The following is a 19,886-nucleotide window of genomic DNA, read 5'->3' as shown; positions in this document are numbered from 1 at the left end:
AGTTTGCTGAAAATAAACACAGTTGACGGTGAGAGGACGTTTCTTTTTTTGCTGAGTTTATAAGGGAGTTGAACTCCAGTCTAGTAGGTGGCGGTAATGCAACATATGTTGGATGCCAACCGCTATTAAACTTCATCGAAGAAGAAGAGGACCCGGCAAACCGGATGTTGATGCTGGCAAAAGCAAAATCTAGGTTGACGTTATTTGCATTACTTAGCTACTGACGCGTACTCGAAGGAAACTAATTCTTATTTATGGACTCTTAAATGAAGTACCATTTTCGTTTTGAATTAACATTTCAAAAACAATGTTTTACCTTGTAGAGGACATTTGGTTTTGGAGGCAGAATGGCCCAGATTATTTAACGTTGTTTTCCTAAATTAGTTTAGGTAGCTAACGTTAGCACGGGGTATTTTTCTTTCACAGAAAAATGTAACACTGCACGTCTGACGACGTGACTCAAGTCTTCATTCTACTAGATAGCTAACTAGCTAGGTAATGGATTTTCAAAGAAAACATGATGGAATTGGAGATAATTCGTGCTCAACGCTCATTGTATTTTTTGTAGCTAGTGGTGCGCGACACAGCTAGCTAGTAACCTTAATTTCTCAGTGGCTAACGTTAGCTACAGTATCGTTAGCTAGTAAACAACGTCGTTCGCCCTTAATGTTTGACAAGGCATTCCACACATAAATTCTCCCACCCGCAGTCGTGGATCTCTAAACTCGGTCTTAACTTGATACCAATGCTTGGGATGATGGCTACACAGGGCAGCCCTGTCAAGAGTTACGACTACCTCCTGAAGTTCTTGCTGGTTGGAGACAGTGACGTGGGGAAAGGAGAGATCCTAGACAGTCTGCAGGACGGATCAGCAGAGTCTCCCTATCCCTACAGCAGTGGTGAGTGTATATAACTAGTTAGAATATATCAAGTGTATACATTATATGAAGTATAAACATACTAGTCAGTGTTTTGTTTTACTCTGGAATCAAACTGGCCATTTGCCATTATACTCTCCATCGTAGGCTATCAACCTCGTTGATGAAAAATCAATCCCTTGTGGTTTGAGGTTAAGGTTGGGCTGGCTGTCTGCTATAATCATGTTTGTTTTCTCAGGGATTGACTACAAGACTACCACAATCCTGTTGGATGGGAGAAGAGTCAAGTTAGAATTGTGGTACATGTAGAAAATACTTATCTAATACTTGTAGAAAACTCATTGACAGAAAGTTAAATGGAATCTAACAGGGTCATTCTTTGTTCAACAGGGATACGTCTGGACAGGGTCGATTCTGCACAATCTTCAGGTCATATTCACGTGGGGCACAAGTGAGTTAGACCCCTTAATTCAAAATGCTTCAGGTTCTAGGCTATATCATCTGTGTAATCAGGGACAAGTGGACTGTTTACTGATTTAAAGATGTATTGCTTGTTCATGTCCCCCCAACCCACAGGGAATCCTGCTAGTTTATGATATCACCAATGGCTGGTCGTTTGATGGCATTGACCGCTGGATCCGGGAGATCGATGAGGTAAGTTAGTTTGCTGACTGATTGTTTAACACTGCACATCTGACGATGTGACTCAAGTCTTCATTCTAAACAGCATATCTGCCTCATCATGCTGCAGTAATAGCTCAAATGAAATCCCCCATACCGGTTTGTAGATAGTAGAATCACTAGCCATGTAGAGCTATTGCCAGGCAGGCAGGCTGTAGTCTGAGGATCTGCTGTTGTTATCAAAAGACTCCCCTCTGGCAAACGGTTTAGGTCAGTCACGACCAAAACCTCCCACAACCTGAATAGCTTTTTCCTCTGTACTGTGGCCTTAACCAACTGGCCACTGGTACACCATTTATCTTCCCGGCAGGTAGCCTAGTGGTTAGAGCGTTAGGCCAGTAACTGAAAGGTTGCCAGTTCGAATCCCTGAGCTGACATGGTAGAAATCTGTCGTTCTGCCCCTGATAAGGCAGTTAACCCACTGTTCCTAGGCCGTCATTGTAAATAAGAATTTGTTCTTAACCTCTCTAGGGTACGTGGGATGAAATCGTCCCACACTATTCAACAGCCAGTGACAAATCAGAGCTCCAAATTTAAAACCACAAAATGTCATAATTCAAAGTTCTTAATGTAACCACATTGTCCGATTTTCAAAAAGGCTTTACAGCGAAAGCAAAACATTACATTATGTCAGAGTACCCTGCCAAAAATAATCACACAGCCATTTTCAAAGCAAGCATATATGTCACAAAAACCAAAACCACAGCTAAATGCAGCACTAACCTTTCGATGATCTTCATCAGATGACACTTCTAGGACATTATGTTATACAATACATGCATGTTTTGTTCAATCAAGTTCATATTTATATCAAAAACCAGCTTTTTACATTAGCATGTGATGTTCAGAACTAGCATATCCACCGAAAACTTCCGGTGAATTTACTAAATTACTCACGATTAACGTTCACAAAATACATAACAATTATTTTAAGAATTATAGATACAGAACTCCTTTATGCAATCGCGGTGTCAGATTTTAAAATAGCTTTTCGGCGAAAGCACATTTTGCAATATTCTGAGTAGATAGCCCGGCCATGACGGCTAGCTAATTTGACACCCACCAAGTTTGGCCCTCACCAAACTCAGATTTACTATAAGAAAAATTGGATTACCTTTGCTGTTCTTCGTCAGAATGCACTCCCAGGACTTCTACTTCAACAACAAATGTTGTTTTGGTTCCAAATAATCCATAGTTATATTGAAATAGCTCCGTTTTGTTAGTGTGTTCAGGTCAGTATCCGAAGGGTGACGCGCAAGCCATTTTGTGACAAAAAAATTCTAAATATTCCATTACCGTACTTCGAAGCATGTCAAACGCTGTTTAAAATCAATTTTTATGCTATTTTTCTCGTCAAATAGCGATAATATTCCAACCGGGCGACGTTGTATTCATTCAAAGACTGAAAGAAAAACATGGAGTCGTCTCGTGGACGCGCATCTCCAGTGTCATTGTTCCCTGCCTGACCACTCACAAAAACTCCTGCTGTTTTTCGCCCAGAGACTGCAGAGACGTCATTCCACTTTCTGGCGCCTTCTGAGAGCTAATGGAAGCCTTAGAAAATGTCACATTACAGCAGAGATGCTGTGTTTTTGATAGAGATGCCACAGAAAGAGAACAAATTGTCAGACAGGGCACTTCCTGTATGGAATCTTCTCAGGTTTTGGCCTGCCATATGAGTTCTGTTATACTCACAGACACCATTCAAACAGTTTTAGAAACTTTAGAGTGTTTTCTATCCAAATCTACTAATTATATGCATATTCTCGTTTCTGGGCAAGAGTAGTAACCAGTTTAAATCGGGTACATTTTTTTATCCGGCCGTGCAAATACTGCCCCCTAGCCCGAACAGGTTAACTGACTTGCCTAGTTAAATAAAGGTTAAATACAAACAAACAAAAAAATCCACAAGGATGCAAACTCAACACTTTTTGGAGATTTCCGCCGTTTTCATTTCAAAATAGGTTCTCCACGTGAATCGTGTAGATCCGCAACAAAAATGGAAGACTGGCTGAAAATATCTTCTCCCTGTGTGCGTTTCTCATTTAGAAATGAATGACTGAGCACAGAATGCTTCCCTACCCGTCCTACAAATAAAATATTAAAGAGTTAAGAGTGTGACGTCATATCAGAATGAGTCCTTCACCCAATGTCACGTGCGACAGCTGTGAGCAGCCAGCCACATCCCCTAACCAGCCATTAGCCTACCTCAACTGCTCCTCTCCATCCGTTCTCCATCAGTTTATAAATGTTATTAAGCCGTGATGGCGAGCTGGGGTGTGCAGACAGTGATGAGGTTTTTTGTTACATTTGTTTAGTTATTGGAGCGGTATGGTTTCATTTCTCCAGTAAGTACAAGCAGGGCCAGTCTGACTAGGCATCTCTGTCACGCAGCCTCTTGAGTGCCACTGCGAGAGAGGAAAAACAGAGCAAAGTGACATGCTTGTGCCTTTACAACACTGAAAGCCACTCAAAGTTATGCCCCATGTTACCGGAGCTACCTTCTCCCGTGAATTGGTGCACATTTTTAGACAATATTTTCAACCATTGTCGCCGGCCGTTTTAAACTACTCGCGGCCGCAAGTTTTTGGTTTGATAACAAACAACCTTGTTTAGCCATGCTACCTGGCTGGCTAGCTAACATCATGTTACCTTGTCTGTGCACACATTTGGATGGCACCGGAAAAAGGGATAGATAGCCTTCTCTAAGAGATGCTTCAAAGGTAGGATGCATATGCCTAATAAATGTATTCTAAGCTAAATCGGAATCAAAAATCTATTTTTTTTCTTCTGTTTTTTTCTGTTCCTTAAATTCTGTTTGGTGCCTAACTTTTGGTGTGTGCGAGTGAAGAGTAGTCTAAAGATGGTTTCATATAGGCCTAGTGTGTTATCCCCTTACTGCCACAATGAAAATGCAGATCATTATGCATTTCTATTCCTTACTACATTCCGCCTGCCCAACCACAGGTAGGCCTTTGGATATGAGCAAATCAGCTATGTTCTGCAGTAGCTTTTTCTATTATACAGTAAAAAGTGTGAAGTTAAATTCAATGTGTTTTGAGCAGAGGTGTGAATATCAGGGACAGGTTTTTGTGCAGAACGTATATAGAAAGGAAACAGTGGATTTAACAACTGACATCAATAAGGGATCATAGCTTTCACCTGGGTCCACCTGGTCAGTCTGTGTCTTGGAAAGAGCAGGTGTTCCTAATGTTTTGTTTTGTTCTAATGTAGTTTAAACTGTTAATTGTATAGTATGTAGTTTTTAGCTTCAGTGTACTTGCTGTGTGTGGATTCTGTGTCTTTATATTTAGTATTTTCTGTCTATTGTCTGTCTGACTCTGTAGCAGCACCATTTCACAAAGAGAAATTCCTGGACATGCAAATGTATTTACAGAATAAAGGTGATTCTGCTCTTCCTGTTTCCTTTCCTGCTTTGAGAAGGCCGGTGTGTTTCCTGTTCAAACAGGGTTTGTGTGTGATTTGATTAAAGGAATCGTAAACAAGATAGGAGTTGTTAACAAAACAACCACTACTCTCAATATCATCCTCCTATTGCTTTCTTATCCTAACCTTCACTTTCTCTCCTTTCCCCCAGCATGCCCCGGGGGTGCCCCGCATCCTAGTAGGCAACCGGCTCCACCTGGCCTTTAAGAGGCAGGTGCCCACGGAGCAGGCCCGCGCCTACGCCGAGAAGAATGGCATGACCTTCTTTGAGGTCAGCCCTCTGTGCAACTTCAACGTCGTCGAGTCGTTCACGGAGCTGTCGCGCATCGTGCTGATGAGGCACGGCATGGAGAAGTTCTGGAGACCAAACCGAGGTGAGGAGACCAGGGAAGACTAAAGTTACAGCCACTGTAGGGTCTTGGGTTGGGAAGCCTTAGGGTGCAGTAAAACAATGGGAAGGTCAAAGGTTATTGTTGTGAGGAAACTTGGGCTTGTTTGTTATTTTATGTTGCTACCCTTCAATTCTTTGATTTGATTGATATATGGAATATATCTAAACTCAGCAAAAAAAGAAACGTCCCTTTTTCAGGACCCTGTCTTTAAAAGATCATTTGTAAAAATCCAAATAACTTCACAGATCTTCATTGTAAAGGGTTTAAACACTGTTTTCCATGCTTGTTCAATGAACCATAAACAATTAATGGACATGCACCTGTGGAACGGACATTAAGACACTAACAGCTTACAGGCGGTAGGCAATTAAGGTCACAGTTATGAAAACTTAGGACACTAAAGAGGCCTTTCTAATGACTCTGGAAAAACAGCAAAAGAAAGATGCCCAGGGTCCCTGCTCATCTGCGTGAACATGCCTTGGGCATGCTGCAAGGTGGCATGAGGACTACAGATGTGGCCAGGGCAATAAATTGCAATGTCTGTACTGTGAGATGCCTAAGACAGCGCTACAGGGAGACAGGACGGACAGCTGATTGTCCTCACAGTGGCAGACCACATGTAACAACACCTGCACAGGATCGGTACATCCGACCATCACACCTGCGGAACAGGTACAGGATGGCAACAACAACTGCCCGAGTTACACCAGGAACGCACAATCCCTCCATCAGTGCTCAGACTGTCCGTAGGGCTTGTAGGCCTGTTGTAAGGCAGGTCCTCACCAGACATCACCGGCAACAATGTCGCCTATGGACACAAACCCACCGTCACTGGACCAGACAGGACTGGCAAGAAGTGCTCTTCACTGACGAGTCGCGGTTATGTCTCACCAGGGGTGATGGTCAGATTCGCGTTTATCGTCGAAGGAATGACCGTTACACCGAGGCCTGTACTCTGGAGCGGGATCGATTTGGAGGTGGAGGGTCCGTCATGGTCTGGGGAGGTGTGTCACCGCATCATCGGACTGAGCTTGTTGTAACCTTGTGCGTTACAGGGAAAACATCCTCCTCCCTCATGTGGTACCCTTCCTGCAGGCTCATCCCTCCTGCATGACAATGCCACCAGCCATACTGCTCGTTCTGTGCGTGAATCCTTGCAAGACAGGAATGTCAGTGTTCTGCCATGGCCAGCGAAGAGCCCGGATCTCAATCCCATTGAGCACGTCTGGGACCTGTTGGATCGGAGTGTGAGGGCAAGGGCCATTCCCCCCCAGAAATGTCCAGGAACTTGCAAGTGCCTTAATGGAAGAGTGGGGTAACATCTCACAGCAAGAACTGGCAAATCTGGTGCAGTCCATGAGGAGGAGATGCACTGCAGTACTTAATGCAGCTGGTGGCCACACCAGATACTGACTGTTACTTTTGATTTTGACCCCCCCCTTTGTTCAGGGACACATTATTCCATTTCTGTTAGTCACGTCTGTGGAACTTGTTCAGTTTGTGTCTGTTGAATCTTGTTATGTTCATACAAATATTTACACATGTTAAGTTTGCTGAAAATAAACGCAGTTGATAGTGAGAGGACGTTTCTTATTTTGCTGAGTTTATTTGGAATAATGAAAGGTGGTTGTCTCTTGCTTGCTGTGTTCTCATTTGATGGGAGGAAGCGCACTGGGCTCTCCTCGTCATTGACGCAACAGCAGCTGTCCCGCCTGCAAAATAAACCAGCAACACAACTAGATTGTTCTCATGTCCTATGCTATACCGTTATAGCATGTAAAGAACATGACTATGTCCTTCCCTGTCCATCCCCCTTCCCCACCAGTGTTCAGCCTCCAGGACCTGTGTTGCCGGGCCATCGTCTCATGCACCCCCGTCCACCTCATCGACAAGCTGCCTCTCCCCGTGGCCATCAAGTCCCACCTCAAGTCCTTCTCCATGGCCAACGGAATGAATGCTGTCATGATGCATGGACGCTCCTACTCCGTGGCCACCAATGTGGCGGGCGGCGCGGCGGCGTGAGCGGCGTCAACAACAGCAGCAGCAGCAAGGGAAACAGTCTCAAACGTTCCAAGTCCTTTAAACCGCCTCCGAGCCCCCCCAAGAGTAGTAGCAGCAAAAGTAACTGTAACATTACCTAGTGAGGGGCGAGGGAGGAACTTGTGAGGCCTCCCATTGGGCCTAATGCTATCGCTGTATGGGGCGCTCAGGGGCCCCAATTTGGACATGCATAAACGCACAACAGGAACCGTAAGAGCTGTGAGTGAGTCCAATATGGCTTTCACTCTTTCTTAGCCCCCTAGCGCCATCTTGTGGGTCGCCGTTAAACCCACAGCTACCAGCCATTGTGACCAGCAGAGCGCTCCAGCTTGTAGAGCGCTCCAGCTTGTAGTCCTAAAACCCGGAAGTGAGTTACCTCTGGTTTTTTCAGCCTTTTCTATGGGGAAAGAATAGGGTTTTGGGATAAACACTGAAAATAAGGTCTGAGGTTAACACAGGCTTTGGAGATGTTATACAGTACACTTTGTTCTATGAGATAATAGCAGCCAGTTAACATGACCTTTATTCATTATGAAGCCTTTATGTGCTTTTTTTATTACATAAATGCATCAAAAATCACAAAGTGACGTTAGCTGATGAAGATTATCTCATAGAACAAAACGTATAAGATCTCCTAAGCCTGTGTTTACCACAGACCTTATTTTCAGTGTTTATCTAAAAACGACAGTCATTTTCCCCAGTCCATCGAACCATGGCGGAGTTAGTGCCTACAAAAAGACAACATAACTATTTCTCTCCATACAGCCTCTTGGACTTCAAGCTGTGACGTCATCACTCACCTTACTGTCGACACTACAAGAGAGTATGAGGACTCTGAACAGATTCACGGGGTATATTTAAGTAAAGACTTATTGTACATGCGTGGTAATCGGTCGGCTTTTTTGCATTGACCTCTTACGTGATTCGTCTTGAATGTTTTGGGAGTTTGTGTTATTATGCCTGTCCGTTGACTTTGTCCCTCCTCTTCAATACTTATAGACCTATGTCTGGGTCGTGTTCATTAGGGCATGCGATGGAAAACGTTTTGTTTGTCTTTTTTATTTTAATTTGCTGCCTACTGACCCTGGTTTGATATGGCTCAGAAACACATTGAGTGATTATTATTTCCAAATCTCACACGGATTTGCCAACAAATAGAACACTTAAAATATTGAAACTGCAGCTAACTTTTTTTTTTACTCTCTGCACTCTGACAAAGTTTTCTTGTGTGTGTGTGTCTGTTTTAATGTTTTCATTTGACCTTTATTTAACTAGGCAAGTCAGTTAAGAACAAATTCTTATTTTCAGTGACGGCCTAGGAACAGTGGGTTAACTGCCTTGTTCAGGGGCAGAACGACACATTTTACTTTGTCAGCTCGTGGATTTGATCTTGCAACCTTTCGGTTACTAGTCCAACGCTCTAACCACTAGGCTACCTGCCGCCCATCCATCTGTCGGTCTTCTGTTGGGTGTGTGTTGCTCTGTCTGTTGACTTGGGTCCTTGTCCTGTTTGGCACCAGAATGTATAACACCAGTCTGGTCTGTGCTCATATGATTGATTAAAAGCAAATGGGGTCAAGCTGTTATAGCAAAGGGTCATTGTAGATTACACTGGTTTCATTTCAGAATAATGGGTGCAATATCAGACTGCTCTCCCTCACTGTTTGCATTTTAAAGGTATACTCAGCAATATGATGTAGATGCAGAAAGTAAACTGCATGGGGGGGGGCCTTCCATAACAACTAAGCGTGAGGCTCTACTTCTATGCTGTTATTGTCCCGTGGCTACCAGGCTGTGAACAGTGTGAAGTGAACACAGATACTGTGTGAGAGTGAAGTCTTGCATCTTGATCATCTCCCTATCTGCCGTGCTGCTTGTGGCAATGTCATTTAGCTGAGTCTACCTTTAATGCTGATCAGAGAGCCAATGGTGAAATCGTGTGTTGATCCAAGTCTGTTTGCTCATTCATGGCCCTTTGCCCTGAGTGACCCTGTGAGTAACCAATATGTGCCTGGCTTTTTACCGGTATCATGATTTATCTTGAAGTATCAGTAGGATTTTTGGGGAATGCCGCAAAGGGCTAAAATATCTTTCATCTGAATCACTTTGATAAGTGGTTATGTTAACTTGTGACTTACTAACTTTGGACTCCAGTAAACTTACATTTATCCACGTAAAGCAAATTCCATACAGGCTTAATATAAAAAAGAGTTCATATTCACAATTTTATTTATACCCATTTGTTTATAAATAATATTCTGTTTTTTGTTGGCGTCTTATATTTTTGTAAAGGACAAAATTCTTAGAATGTATTTACACTGAGGCATTCCCTATGCTCACTGCAAGAGAGATGAAAACCAATGCATGCAATTTTTCTCTGTTTCTACACCCTTTTTATTAAATAAAAGATCAAGGAAAAGAATCATTATTCAGGGTATTATAAGCACTACCTGTATGTGGTATAAGCTGCTGAGTTGATTGTAAGGATGATGAACGGTTTTGCAAATAAATGTGGCTGCATAGTTGCCGTGGAAAGCAATGGTTTTCCCCAAATCAAAGTTTTTTTATTCAAAATGATTTATTACTGAATAACTGTATTGTATATTTTTGATTAGTTAAGTTTTGCTCATGTGCATATTTAGTACTTACCCTACTCTTCCTGGGGACCAAACAGGAAACAAAACACAACAAATAATATATGTAATACCATGTCACCTGTTTCTGCCTCACGCTTCAGAAAACTGATGGCCCCTGCCCTATGAGCCGTTCTGGCCCCTGCCCTATGAGCCGTTCTGGCCCCTGCCCTATGAGCCGTTCTGGCCCCTGCCCTATGAGCCGTTCTGGCTCCTGCCCAATGAGCCTTTCTGGCTCCTGGTTCTGGCTCCTGCCCAATGAGCCGTTCTGGCTCCTGGTTCTGGATCCTGCCCTATGAGCCGTTCTGGCTCCTGCCCAGTGAGCCGTTCTGGCTCCTGCCCTGTGAACCGTTCTGGCTCCTGCCCTGTGAGCCGTTCTGGCTCCTGCCCTGTGAGCCGTTCTGGCTCCTGCCCTGTGAGCCGTTCTGGCTCCTGCCCTGTGGGCCGTTCTGGCTCGCACAAGCAATGGCTCAGTGCAAGGCCACTTACCTACATAATACAGTGCAAATTACAATACAAAATATATTTAAAAAATAGCTGTCACTCTTCACAGTCCCCGTTGTGCCGTAATGTGTTTTTTTTATCTGGTTTTATTGCTAGTTTGTTTTGTGGTGATATTATTGGCTATTCAAAGCTTTGGCATTGTCAGTGTGCGAGCGGTGGGATTTTTTTTTTGTCTTTGTCCTCTCCGACCCCTTGGCTGTCTTATCAAGCTCAAGTGAAGTAAAACGGTGGGAGTTCTGAATTGATTAGTCGCCCCGGGGTTATTGGCTCGCGGCCTCTCCGCAGCGGCTCTGAATGCCGGCGGTCAAAAGTCACGCGAAGGTTGAAGGGTCACGTTCAATGAAAGCGAGGGGAGTTTGCTTCTCATAGCCCTTTGAGCCGTGTCGAGACAAAGATGAGTCACACACCATTGAAAATGTGTCGCTTTACGCAGGGGCGGAAATCCCTGTGGGGACACAACCCCCCTATCCTGGGAAAAATATGATTTGTCCCCCCCAATATATCACTGAAACATAACTATGTAATTTAAATAATATTAATAATACGCAATGAAAGCAATTGTGCTGATTATAGACACTTAATAGCGCGTTTTTAAGTTTCAAAAGATTGCGACCCCCCCCACCCTTTGCCTCACAATGGTTTGATCCACTGCCAGTTCCTTAGTTGGCAAGGTAACAGAGGGGTCGTATCTACTGTCTGAAAGGCACTCAATGAACGTAACTGACGTGAGGTTAATCTAGTCAATCGCGCACACACACTAGCTGAATATGCAGAGCTAGCGCGCAAATATTAACTATTAAGCTAGCTAGTACCTATTCTATTTATGTGGCGTCGTCAAAGATGGAATCTTTGCTATCGTCAATTTATTCCAAGATCAGCATGCAGATTATGTAAGTTAGTGCTTCAAAGTCCCTGTGATAAGGTTAGCGATAAACTGAAGTCCAAACTGAACAGAACTACACTCTCTTCTACCATTGTCTTAAATATATTTAATGGTTTCGTTGCAAAAGCTAAATTGTCGCAAGGGAACTTTTATTTATTTATTTTATTTCACCTTTATTTAACCCGGGTAGCAAAGATTATAGCAAACACCACTGAAACTGAATTGGTGCTCGCTAGCTTTGCAAATTCAGCTATTGTTGGAAGCCAGCCAATATGAAACAAACTATTAAAATTACAAAAGGTTGCAGCATATGTTGTGTAAATGGTGAACTCATACAGCTGTCAACTCTTGTCATTTTCATCCGTTTCCCATTTGCTAGCTACCTTTTAGATCGAAGCCCAAATAGAATGATAGAAGATGATAGAAGCCCATCTCCTACTGTAAATAACCTACACACTGTGTGTGTGTGTGTGTGTGGTGTGTGTGTAGCCAGCCAGCCAGCCAGTCAGGTAGAAAAATGGCAGAAAAATAAGACGGACATCAGAGTATTTTTCAATACACCAAAACGCATAGTAAGAACCCTAGTAGCCTAATATCTCAAAGACTAGTTGATAAAATGTTCATAAGAAAGAAATGAAATTCTAATGGAAATGTTTCACAATGATGTCATTAGGCAGAGCAGGCAACAGATGGCACACAGCCAGCAGAGTTGGGGACAGATATGCAGGGACAGACTGGCAGAGACAGGGAGTCTCAGGTAAGTTTGTTGAGTCTTTGTTTGGCAACATTATGAAAGGTTCTCCCTTTTTGTGACTGAACTAAGATTTGTTAAAGTTAAAGGCAATGGTATTGCTGTTGTGATTAGTTGTGTAGTTTTGGGTACCGGTAGTTAGGAGTACGGCAAACACCTTATTTCTTTGGTTCCTCAATATACATTTACCATATTACAATGTAGGCTATGTGTTACAGCACTACTTTTGGTGTCCCCCTCAGGAATTGCTCTTGAGAAAATTTCATGTAATTGTCCCCTCCAAAGTTGATATCAGATTTTCGCCCCTGGCTTTACGTCTTGCCACCTGACCGTGGCATCTCTGAGCTTTGTGTGAATGATGGGAGTAAACTGACCGACGCGTATAGACTTCGACTTGAACCCAACCAAACGTAAACATGTTTTTATGCATGCACCATCAGTGTATTTGTATTACTATCATATTTCTTGCCAGTTCTGCTGTGCGCGCCTCCTCAAAATGTTTGATTCTTTCTCATTCAGATAGCCTATCTAGTCTTACTAATCCCACATTTAAAAAGTTGTCTATGTTCATCATGACTTATTTAATATCAACATTTTATATGTTCTAGATGATAAACTGGATCAAATTACACCATAGCCTATTTATTGAGTAAAAGTGGATTGCGTAAAAAACGGAATTAGACACTTATGTCAATTTATTTCTCAGTGTGCATTTATTTTATTTCACCTTTATTTAACCAGGTAGGCCAGTTGAGAACAAGTTCTCATTTACAACTGCGACCTGGCCAAGATAAAGCCAGTGCATGGGTTCACTAGCAAACAAAAAGTACCTCCTGCTAGGAAACTTCTCAATCATGGCCCATTTATATGAGCATTATGAGAAACACTTGTAGAGTTTTTGGTGTGGACGCATGAAACATTGATGGATTTCTTACCGGAATGTTTGGCCCCGTGCGTACTGTTGTTGGGACAGCTTGACAACACCGCCCTGTCAAGATTCCTTTGATGTCTTTACAATGTTTGTCCAGTTGCTTAGCGCATGGTGCTGCTTCATAAAAGTTTCAGACACTGGACAACCATGGGGGCGGTCAGAGGCGCTGCCCTTCCTACCTCTAGTCACACCAAAACCGATATTGCGTCTCTCTATCTGTGTAGTGAGTTGACTCCGCACGCCTTGGAAGTCAGCGTAGATCTAGCCTGATTTTTTTTGTTGTTGCAGTTTTTTGTTTTAGTCTAACGGTTTTGCGATTTTATCAAACCAAAGTGGATTCACGGATGTTATTTTTGTCCTCTTATTCGAGGCTACTTGTTGAATCAATGTACAGCGCAGAGGGAGATCTTTTTGAACAATGGTTTATTCATCTGAAATTTGAGAACCGTTTCTCTTGCGTGGCGAGCGACAAATTGGCACTTGTACCCAGATTGGTTACGCACAAACTGGATGGCTGCATTTGAACAGAATGGACGTATTTTTCTGAGGGGCTGCACGGAAGTTATGGAACTTGTTGTTGATGGATGACTTTCATGAAACGTTCCTTTTTAAAATGAATATATCTTCCCTCAGCCGTCGAGGGGTTGGAGGTGGAAAGAACGTGGACACAAACCAGCCAAAAGCACTTATATACCCAAAAGGACTCTTATCAGGACGCGTTGGTTGGTCCTCTCTTGTGTTTTTGGTTTGCCTCTGCGTATTCCCACAACAGACGTGGAGTGCAAGTCTAGCTGGTTCCAAAGTGGAACATCCAGGAGTTTGTCCCAACAAGCTGAATGCTAACCTTTGGGTTGACGCACAAAGCACTTGCGAACGGGAATGTGAAGTTGACGAGGTGAGGCATTTATATGTATTCAATATTTAATTCCACAATCCTTTGTTTGTCATTTGTTTATGACAAACTTAAACAATTGTAAGGAAATTTGTTACACTGTATGACTACATGTTCATTACATGTTCTATTTATTTTATTAGGCCTACCACTTGGTGTTTTTTGTATTGAAATATACTATGTATTTTTCCTCAGTAAATGCCTGTTGTTATTCCCCAGGACTGTGCTGGCATTGAGAAATGTTGCACCAATGTGTGTGGACTCTTCAGCTGTGTGGCCACCCGTTTCTCTGATGGCACCCCTGCTCATCCGGATGGCCAGGGCGGAGGAGAGAAGGGCTCCGGTGGCCAGGGCTCCATCGCCACCTGCCAGGGCTTCATCTGCAGCCAACAGGGGGCCACCTGCGACATCTGGGAGGGCCAGCCCATCTGCAAGTGCCAGGACCACTGTGAGAAGGATCCCAGCTTCACCTGTGCCTCCAACGGACTCACCTACTTCAACAAGTGTTACATGGACGCTGAGGCGTGTACACAGGGTGTGATGCTAACTGTGGTGACCTGCCGGTTTCATCTATCTGGGCCTCAAACAAGTCCACTCCCCGAGGACACAACAGCCAATCCAACGCTGACGTCCTTCCTGGAAGACCCCATTCCCCCAACGCTCTTCTCCAACCCCAGCCACCAGTCGGTCTACATAGGCGGCACGGTGAGCTTCCACTGCGATGTAATGGGTGTCCCGCGGCCCGTCGTGACCTGGGAGAAGCAGAGCGATCGCCACGAGAGCCTGGTAATGCGGCCCGACCGGATGTACGGCAACGTGGTCATCACCAACATCGGCCAGCTAGTCGTCTACAATGCCCAGGTGTGGGACACAGGCATCTACACTTGTGTCGCCCGAAATGCAGCCGGGGTCCTCCGCGCTGACTACCCTCTCTCTGTCATCCGTCGGACCGAGGACGACATCTTCTCAGAGGACCACGAGATGGCGGGCATGCCCATGGGGCCCCCGTTTTCGCCTGCCGATTGCCTGGCGGAGGTGGACCGGCGGGAGTGCTCCACCGAGCGCCACGTTGACTGGTACTACGACGCTGAGCAAGGTACCTGCCTGGCCTTCTCCAACGGGGGCTGCGATGACAGCCGTAACCGCTTCGAGACCTACGAGGAGTGCCAGGCATCCTGTCAGAGGGAGGGGATGGGGATCTGTTCCTTACCTGCGGTCCAGGGCCCCTGCAAGAGCTGGGAGGCCCACTGGGCCTGGAACTCCCTCTTGAAACAATGCCAGGCCTTTGCTTATGGCGGTTGCCAGGGCAATGGCAATCGCTTCCAATCCAAGAAGGAGTGCGAGGCAAACTGTCCGCAGTCCAAACGACGAGCGTGCAAAACATGCCGGGTCAAAGGTAAAATCGTCCCGAGCCTGTGCCGGAGCGATTTCGCCATTGTCGGACGATTGACGGAACTGATCGAGGACCTCGATTCTGGGATCGCCCGGTTCAGTCTAGAGAAGATCCTCCGCGACGAGAAGATGGGCTTGGCATTCTTTAACACCCGCCACCTAGAGGTGACCCTGGCTAAGATGGACTGGAGCTGCCCCTGCCCCAACATCACCATGGAGGAGGGCCCCCTATTGGTCATGGGGGATGTACAGGACGGCATGGCCGTAATACAACCCAACAGCTACGTCAGACCCATCTCCGATAAGAGGCTTAAGAGGATTCATGAAGTCTTGGAGAAGAGGACCTGTGAGATGCTGCAGAGGTTCCGGGACTAGGGGCTCTATTCAATTCGTATCTCAGAAGTTCAGCGTTACAGTGCGATTTATATTTAAAGGCAATTCTCCCGCATTAGAGGATACTGCATTTACGGTAAACACTGCAAATGTCAGCTCAATAGGAAATTACCTTTACATTTCTATCACGCGATCTGTAACGCTTCAGCGAGACAGATTGAATAGAGCCCTAGGACTGATCACCTCAACTTGGGTTGTCAGAGCAAGACTAATATACAATGGCATACCTCTACAATGACATTTTCTAAAATGGAATGCACCGTACAGGTTGTGAGAAACTCTTTGGTGGAGTTTGTGCCATGAGTACTGTATCAAATTACAGTGCATTTCTTTCTGATACTTTTCATTGCCAAAAAAATCAAGCACTGACTTTTCTAACAATACCAATGTTGTACATAACACAATCAAATCGAGATTTGTAAATACCATTATTGAAATAGGTTTATTCAAATGTAATGTTTCATGTGTAAGATCATTTGTATTCACTGTAACGTGCCGTACTGTTTTCTAGTGATAATTCTGAAGTGGTGTAATGTTTCTCCTCTTTTTTTAAATCCCATAACTTCAATGCTTACTTCTTAATAGTAAATACTCCAAGTTGATTGAAAAATGTAAGACTTTTTTCTACACTTTTCTGATGTGGGTGTCATGCAAAAGCACCTTCCTACAACAATCCTATTCATTTTAATCAATAAAGGCGAGCACCATACATTTTGAAGTTACCAAACAAATCACCTATGCGGAAATTACTTGTGTAGATAGGAGTTGGAAGGTGAGGGAATTATTGGATTTGGCATTGATTCAAATAAGGTATCAGTTCAGGTTAATTTTCAACCAATTGTTAAATATCCATTACTGGTCATGTTATACCCTGTACAGACAGGAGCGTGATGGTGCATTTGTGGTGATGGAATGGAACCCCAGAGCCGGCAGTAGACTTCACACCAGACTCTCCTTCCGGAACAGAAGGCACTTGTTGTTAGCTGGCATGTCAACCTAACGTTACAACGACAAGAGAAAGTGGTTATAAGCCGGCATCACAAAGTATTTCACGCATTTTGAGGTAAGAAATGGGTAATGTATGTTTTAATGTTGCATATTTTTCTATTAGAATACATTTTGTCTGACACAGTTAATTTAACATGTTTGGGTTACTTATGCAGATCATTGGGTTTCATTCACATCATTATGAAAATCCTAAATGACTGATATTTGGAGTATCGCTTCTTACCATTTTCTCCAGGAACAAGCCACTCCTCTCTGCCACAGACCTGAGCAGGGTGACGTCCCTTAGGCCCCACTCGGGATTTCTATAAGACATCAACAGTTTGAGTTATTTGCTTCGATAATGTCTGGTCAAACAGCAGATATATTCAGATTCCGGCATTATTGTAGTTCTCACTTACCTCGACCTTAGACTGAGGTCAAAATCGATGTTGCTTTGTGGAGTGATCTGTCCATTTAACGCATAGGGCTAGAGAGACAATATTAGAAGACGTAAGACAAGTTCATGAGGGCAATTTCAGTGAGTTCTAAACTGGACTCCCTAAAAACATGCCACTTCGATACAAGTGACTTTTAGTTGCAGTTTAGGAGAGCATTTTCCCTAATCCTTTCCCTAACCTTAACCTAATTCTCCTAAGTTTTCGTAACCTGCTGCGTAAGTTCTCCTAACCTGCAATGAAAAGGTATATCAAAGTTGCATATTTTTAGGGAGTCCCAGTTCTAAATATGGGAAATACACAAATATTGCTTCCAACATCCTTTCTTCTACATGCTTATTTACTGCCAACATCAGGTTGAGGATATAGTCAACAATGTGCTTGTAACAGCATTATAATATACCCCGTATGTCAGCAGTACTCCTTGTGGTTTCAGGATGGTTCCCGCTCCTTTGAACAAACCCTGTGAGTAAAAACATAACATCACACGATAATGAGTAGTGTAATAATGAGTAGTATGCAATAAAAGTATCATGTATCATCAGTTAGTGGACCATTAACTGTATTTCTAAGAGCATCTCTATAGACAATATGAAGGCCTAAACAGTATTCACCTCAGTGCAGGCCATTGGGGAGATATGGATCATGTTGATGTTGAGTACCAGGTCCAAGGACTCAGGCTGGATCCCACCCCAGTTTTCACAGGGTAGAGAGGCGTCGAGGTGGATGGCAGGCTTCACGTTCGGCAGGTTGTGATGCGCTCTGTATGCGTCTATACTGGTGGCGGGGACAAAATAGATCATTCTCATTGTAAGCATCAACAAAAAAAGAACGGCTGCTGATATAGGCCTAAAGAAAGAGTTAGGCCTACTATTATTATCAACATGAATTCATAGTAACCTATTTTGAATAACGGGCAGCTTTGGATTTGGGAAAAACAATTCAGATCTGGACTCACTGAACCGTTATGTCTACCACATTATATATTAATTTGCAAGCTAAAACACTATTTCAACTCACCTGGCTAAAGATTGTCTGTCAAATTCTGACGGCTGCCAGGTAATATTTCGTAAACCCTGTGCGAAGTGGGTGACATGTTGCCCCGTACCAGACGATATCTCCAGTGCATTCAACGGTTTCGCCGTATCCACACTCTCACGGAGCACCGCAAGGATGGGTTCCTTATTTCTCTCGGCGGCAGGTGCATTGAGCATTTTGGCAACTCCTGGATACACTCTCCGCGCTAAAAGATGCAATTGTTTCCACCACTCCAGTTGAACTAGTTGGCTGTGCAAGTTAGTCACAACAGAGCTCTGAACAATATCGCCTCCGGACTGGAACAATATCAATCGATTTCCGCGTTTTGTCACGTGATTAGCACGTCACCCGGCCTGGTGTAATAACTGCAACGATTTAAAATGCTGCACAAATGTGCACTTTTCCTGAGATTGCAGTTCCATAGGATAGAGTAGCAGGGTGATTCTCCAACTACGGGCACTTCTATGTCCTCTTGGTACATTTTGTGGATTTAAAAAAAAAAAAAAAAAAAAAAATATATATATATATATATATATATATATATATATATATATATATATATATATATATATATATAAAACATAAGTATTATGTTAAGTTCACACTACAATCACTCCAGATTTTTTAACACCTCTCTGTCAAGTATTTTAGCTTCTTTTCATATGCATTTTATACCTCAATTTCACTGTTTTGCCCTTGTCCCTGAGGCAGATTTTTGAGCTTCTACTACGTTTTTCAATTAGAAAACAATAATTACACATTATATAAGGTTATCTACTCGAGAAAGAGTCAATTAAATGAAATATATATCAATATTTATTGTGAATATGCCCTTTATATTGTTTTTTACACAAAAATGTCCACCACTGAGGGCAAATTACTCATTAATAATGTTTTTTCAAGAGAATGTTAATTTAGTTACCATGGAAACGTATTGGGGCACTGAAGCACATGGCTGCAGCAGACAGTTGTGCTAGATGTGATGTCCAGAAGTTAAAGAAAAATCGAGGTAAATATTGCTTGTGTAGAGAATATTTTTTATTGTCAGTAATTTCCAAACAAGCTATAATTTCTTTAATTCGTGGTAGAATTTAGATGTTTTTTAAAATATATTTGATGTATTTAGTGTAAACTATATGCTAGCTGTAATACTAGCCAAAGCATGCTAAGCAGCCTGTCATTTTTCTCCAATAACTGTAGATCATTTCCATCACAGTCATTTCCTTCACAAACTTAACTGTGGTGGAAATGACTAAACGTCCATTATGTTATTAATTGTAATTATTTTTAAAACTTTAGGCTTATTTAATAATGTTTTAAATTAGTTTAATCTAGAAGATCCTCCAAGGTGAGCACGTTGAGAACTTAAGTAGTTAGCCTTTAAAAGAAAAATGTTATTTTTCTTTGTTTTTAGAAGATGCAACATAAAACAGCAGAGAGGTCACAGGCATAGAAACAAAGTTAAAAAATGATCCTATACGATACCAGTAACATCTGAAAAAAAAATGCAACTAATAGAATAGAAGACAGACTTTAAAGAGAACAGTTACAATGGAGACCTGCCTATCAGGCAACACACCACCTCAGTC

The 19,886-nt window shown here is 43.0% G+C and overlaps 2 protein-coding genes and 1 pseudogene across 3 annotated transcripts; 2 read left to right on the top strand and 1 right to left on the bottom strand.

The window, feature by feature from the left end:
* Nucleotides 1-157: 157 nt before the first annotated feature.
* LOC106564622 (ras-related protein Rab-40C-like) lies at nucleotides 158-9,996 on the top strand (annotated as a pseudogene). Its single transcript, XR_006757941.1, has 6 exons — nucleotides 158-899; nucleotides 1,117-1,177; nucleotides 1,269-1,329; nucleotides 1,455-1,532; nucleotides 5,158-5,380; nucleotides 7,224-9,996. The product of XR_006757941.1 is annotated as a ras-related protein Rab-40C-like (transcript).
* Nucleotides 9,997-13,050: 3,054 nt separating this feature from the next.
* On the top strand, nucleotides 13,051-16,544 carry LOC106564618 (WAP, Kazal, immunoglobulin, Kunitz and NTR domain-containing protein). The gene is made up of 2 exons (XM_014130784.2): nucleotides 13,051-14,035; nucleotides 14,252-16,544. Exons 1-2 carry the CDS (start codon nucleotides 13,721-13,723, stop codon nucleotides 15,797-15,799), a joined length of 1,863 nt encoding a protein of 620 aa, XP_013986259.1. The 5' UTR covers nucleotides 13,051-13,720; the 3' UTR covers nucleotides 15,800-16,544.
* Nucleotides 16,241-18,633, bottom strand: LOC106564619 (methyltransferase-like 26). The gene is made up of 6 exons (XM_014130785.2): nucleotides 18,280-18,633; nucleotides 17,874-18,036; nucleotides 17,663-17,722; nucleotides 17,224-17,291; nucleotides 17,049-17,127; nucleotides 16,241-16,813 (listed from the first exon to the last, which is right to left on the bottom strand). Exons 1-6 carry the CDS (start codon nucleotides 18,471-18,473, stop codon nucleotides 16,757-16,759), a joined length of 621 nt encoding a protein of 206 aa, XP_013986260.1. The 5' UTR covers nucleotides 18,474-18,633; the 3' UTR covers nucleotides 16,241-16,756.
* Nucleotides 18,634-19,886: the final 1,253 nt, after the last annotated feature.

The sequence above is a fragment of the Salmo salar genome, chromosome ssa12 (genome assembly GCF_905237065.1).
Source record: "Salmo salar chromosome ssa12, Ssal_v3.1, whole genome shotgun sequence".
NCBI classification, from domain to species: domain Eukaryota; kingdom Metazoa; phylum Chordata; class Actinopteri; order Salmoniformes; family Salmonidae; genus Salmo; species Salmo salar.
Note: the sequence above shows the minus strand (reverse complement) of the source record. Positions and strands in the feature narration are given on the sequence as shown.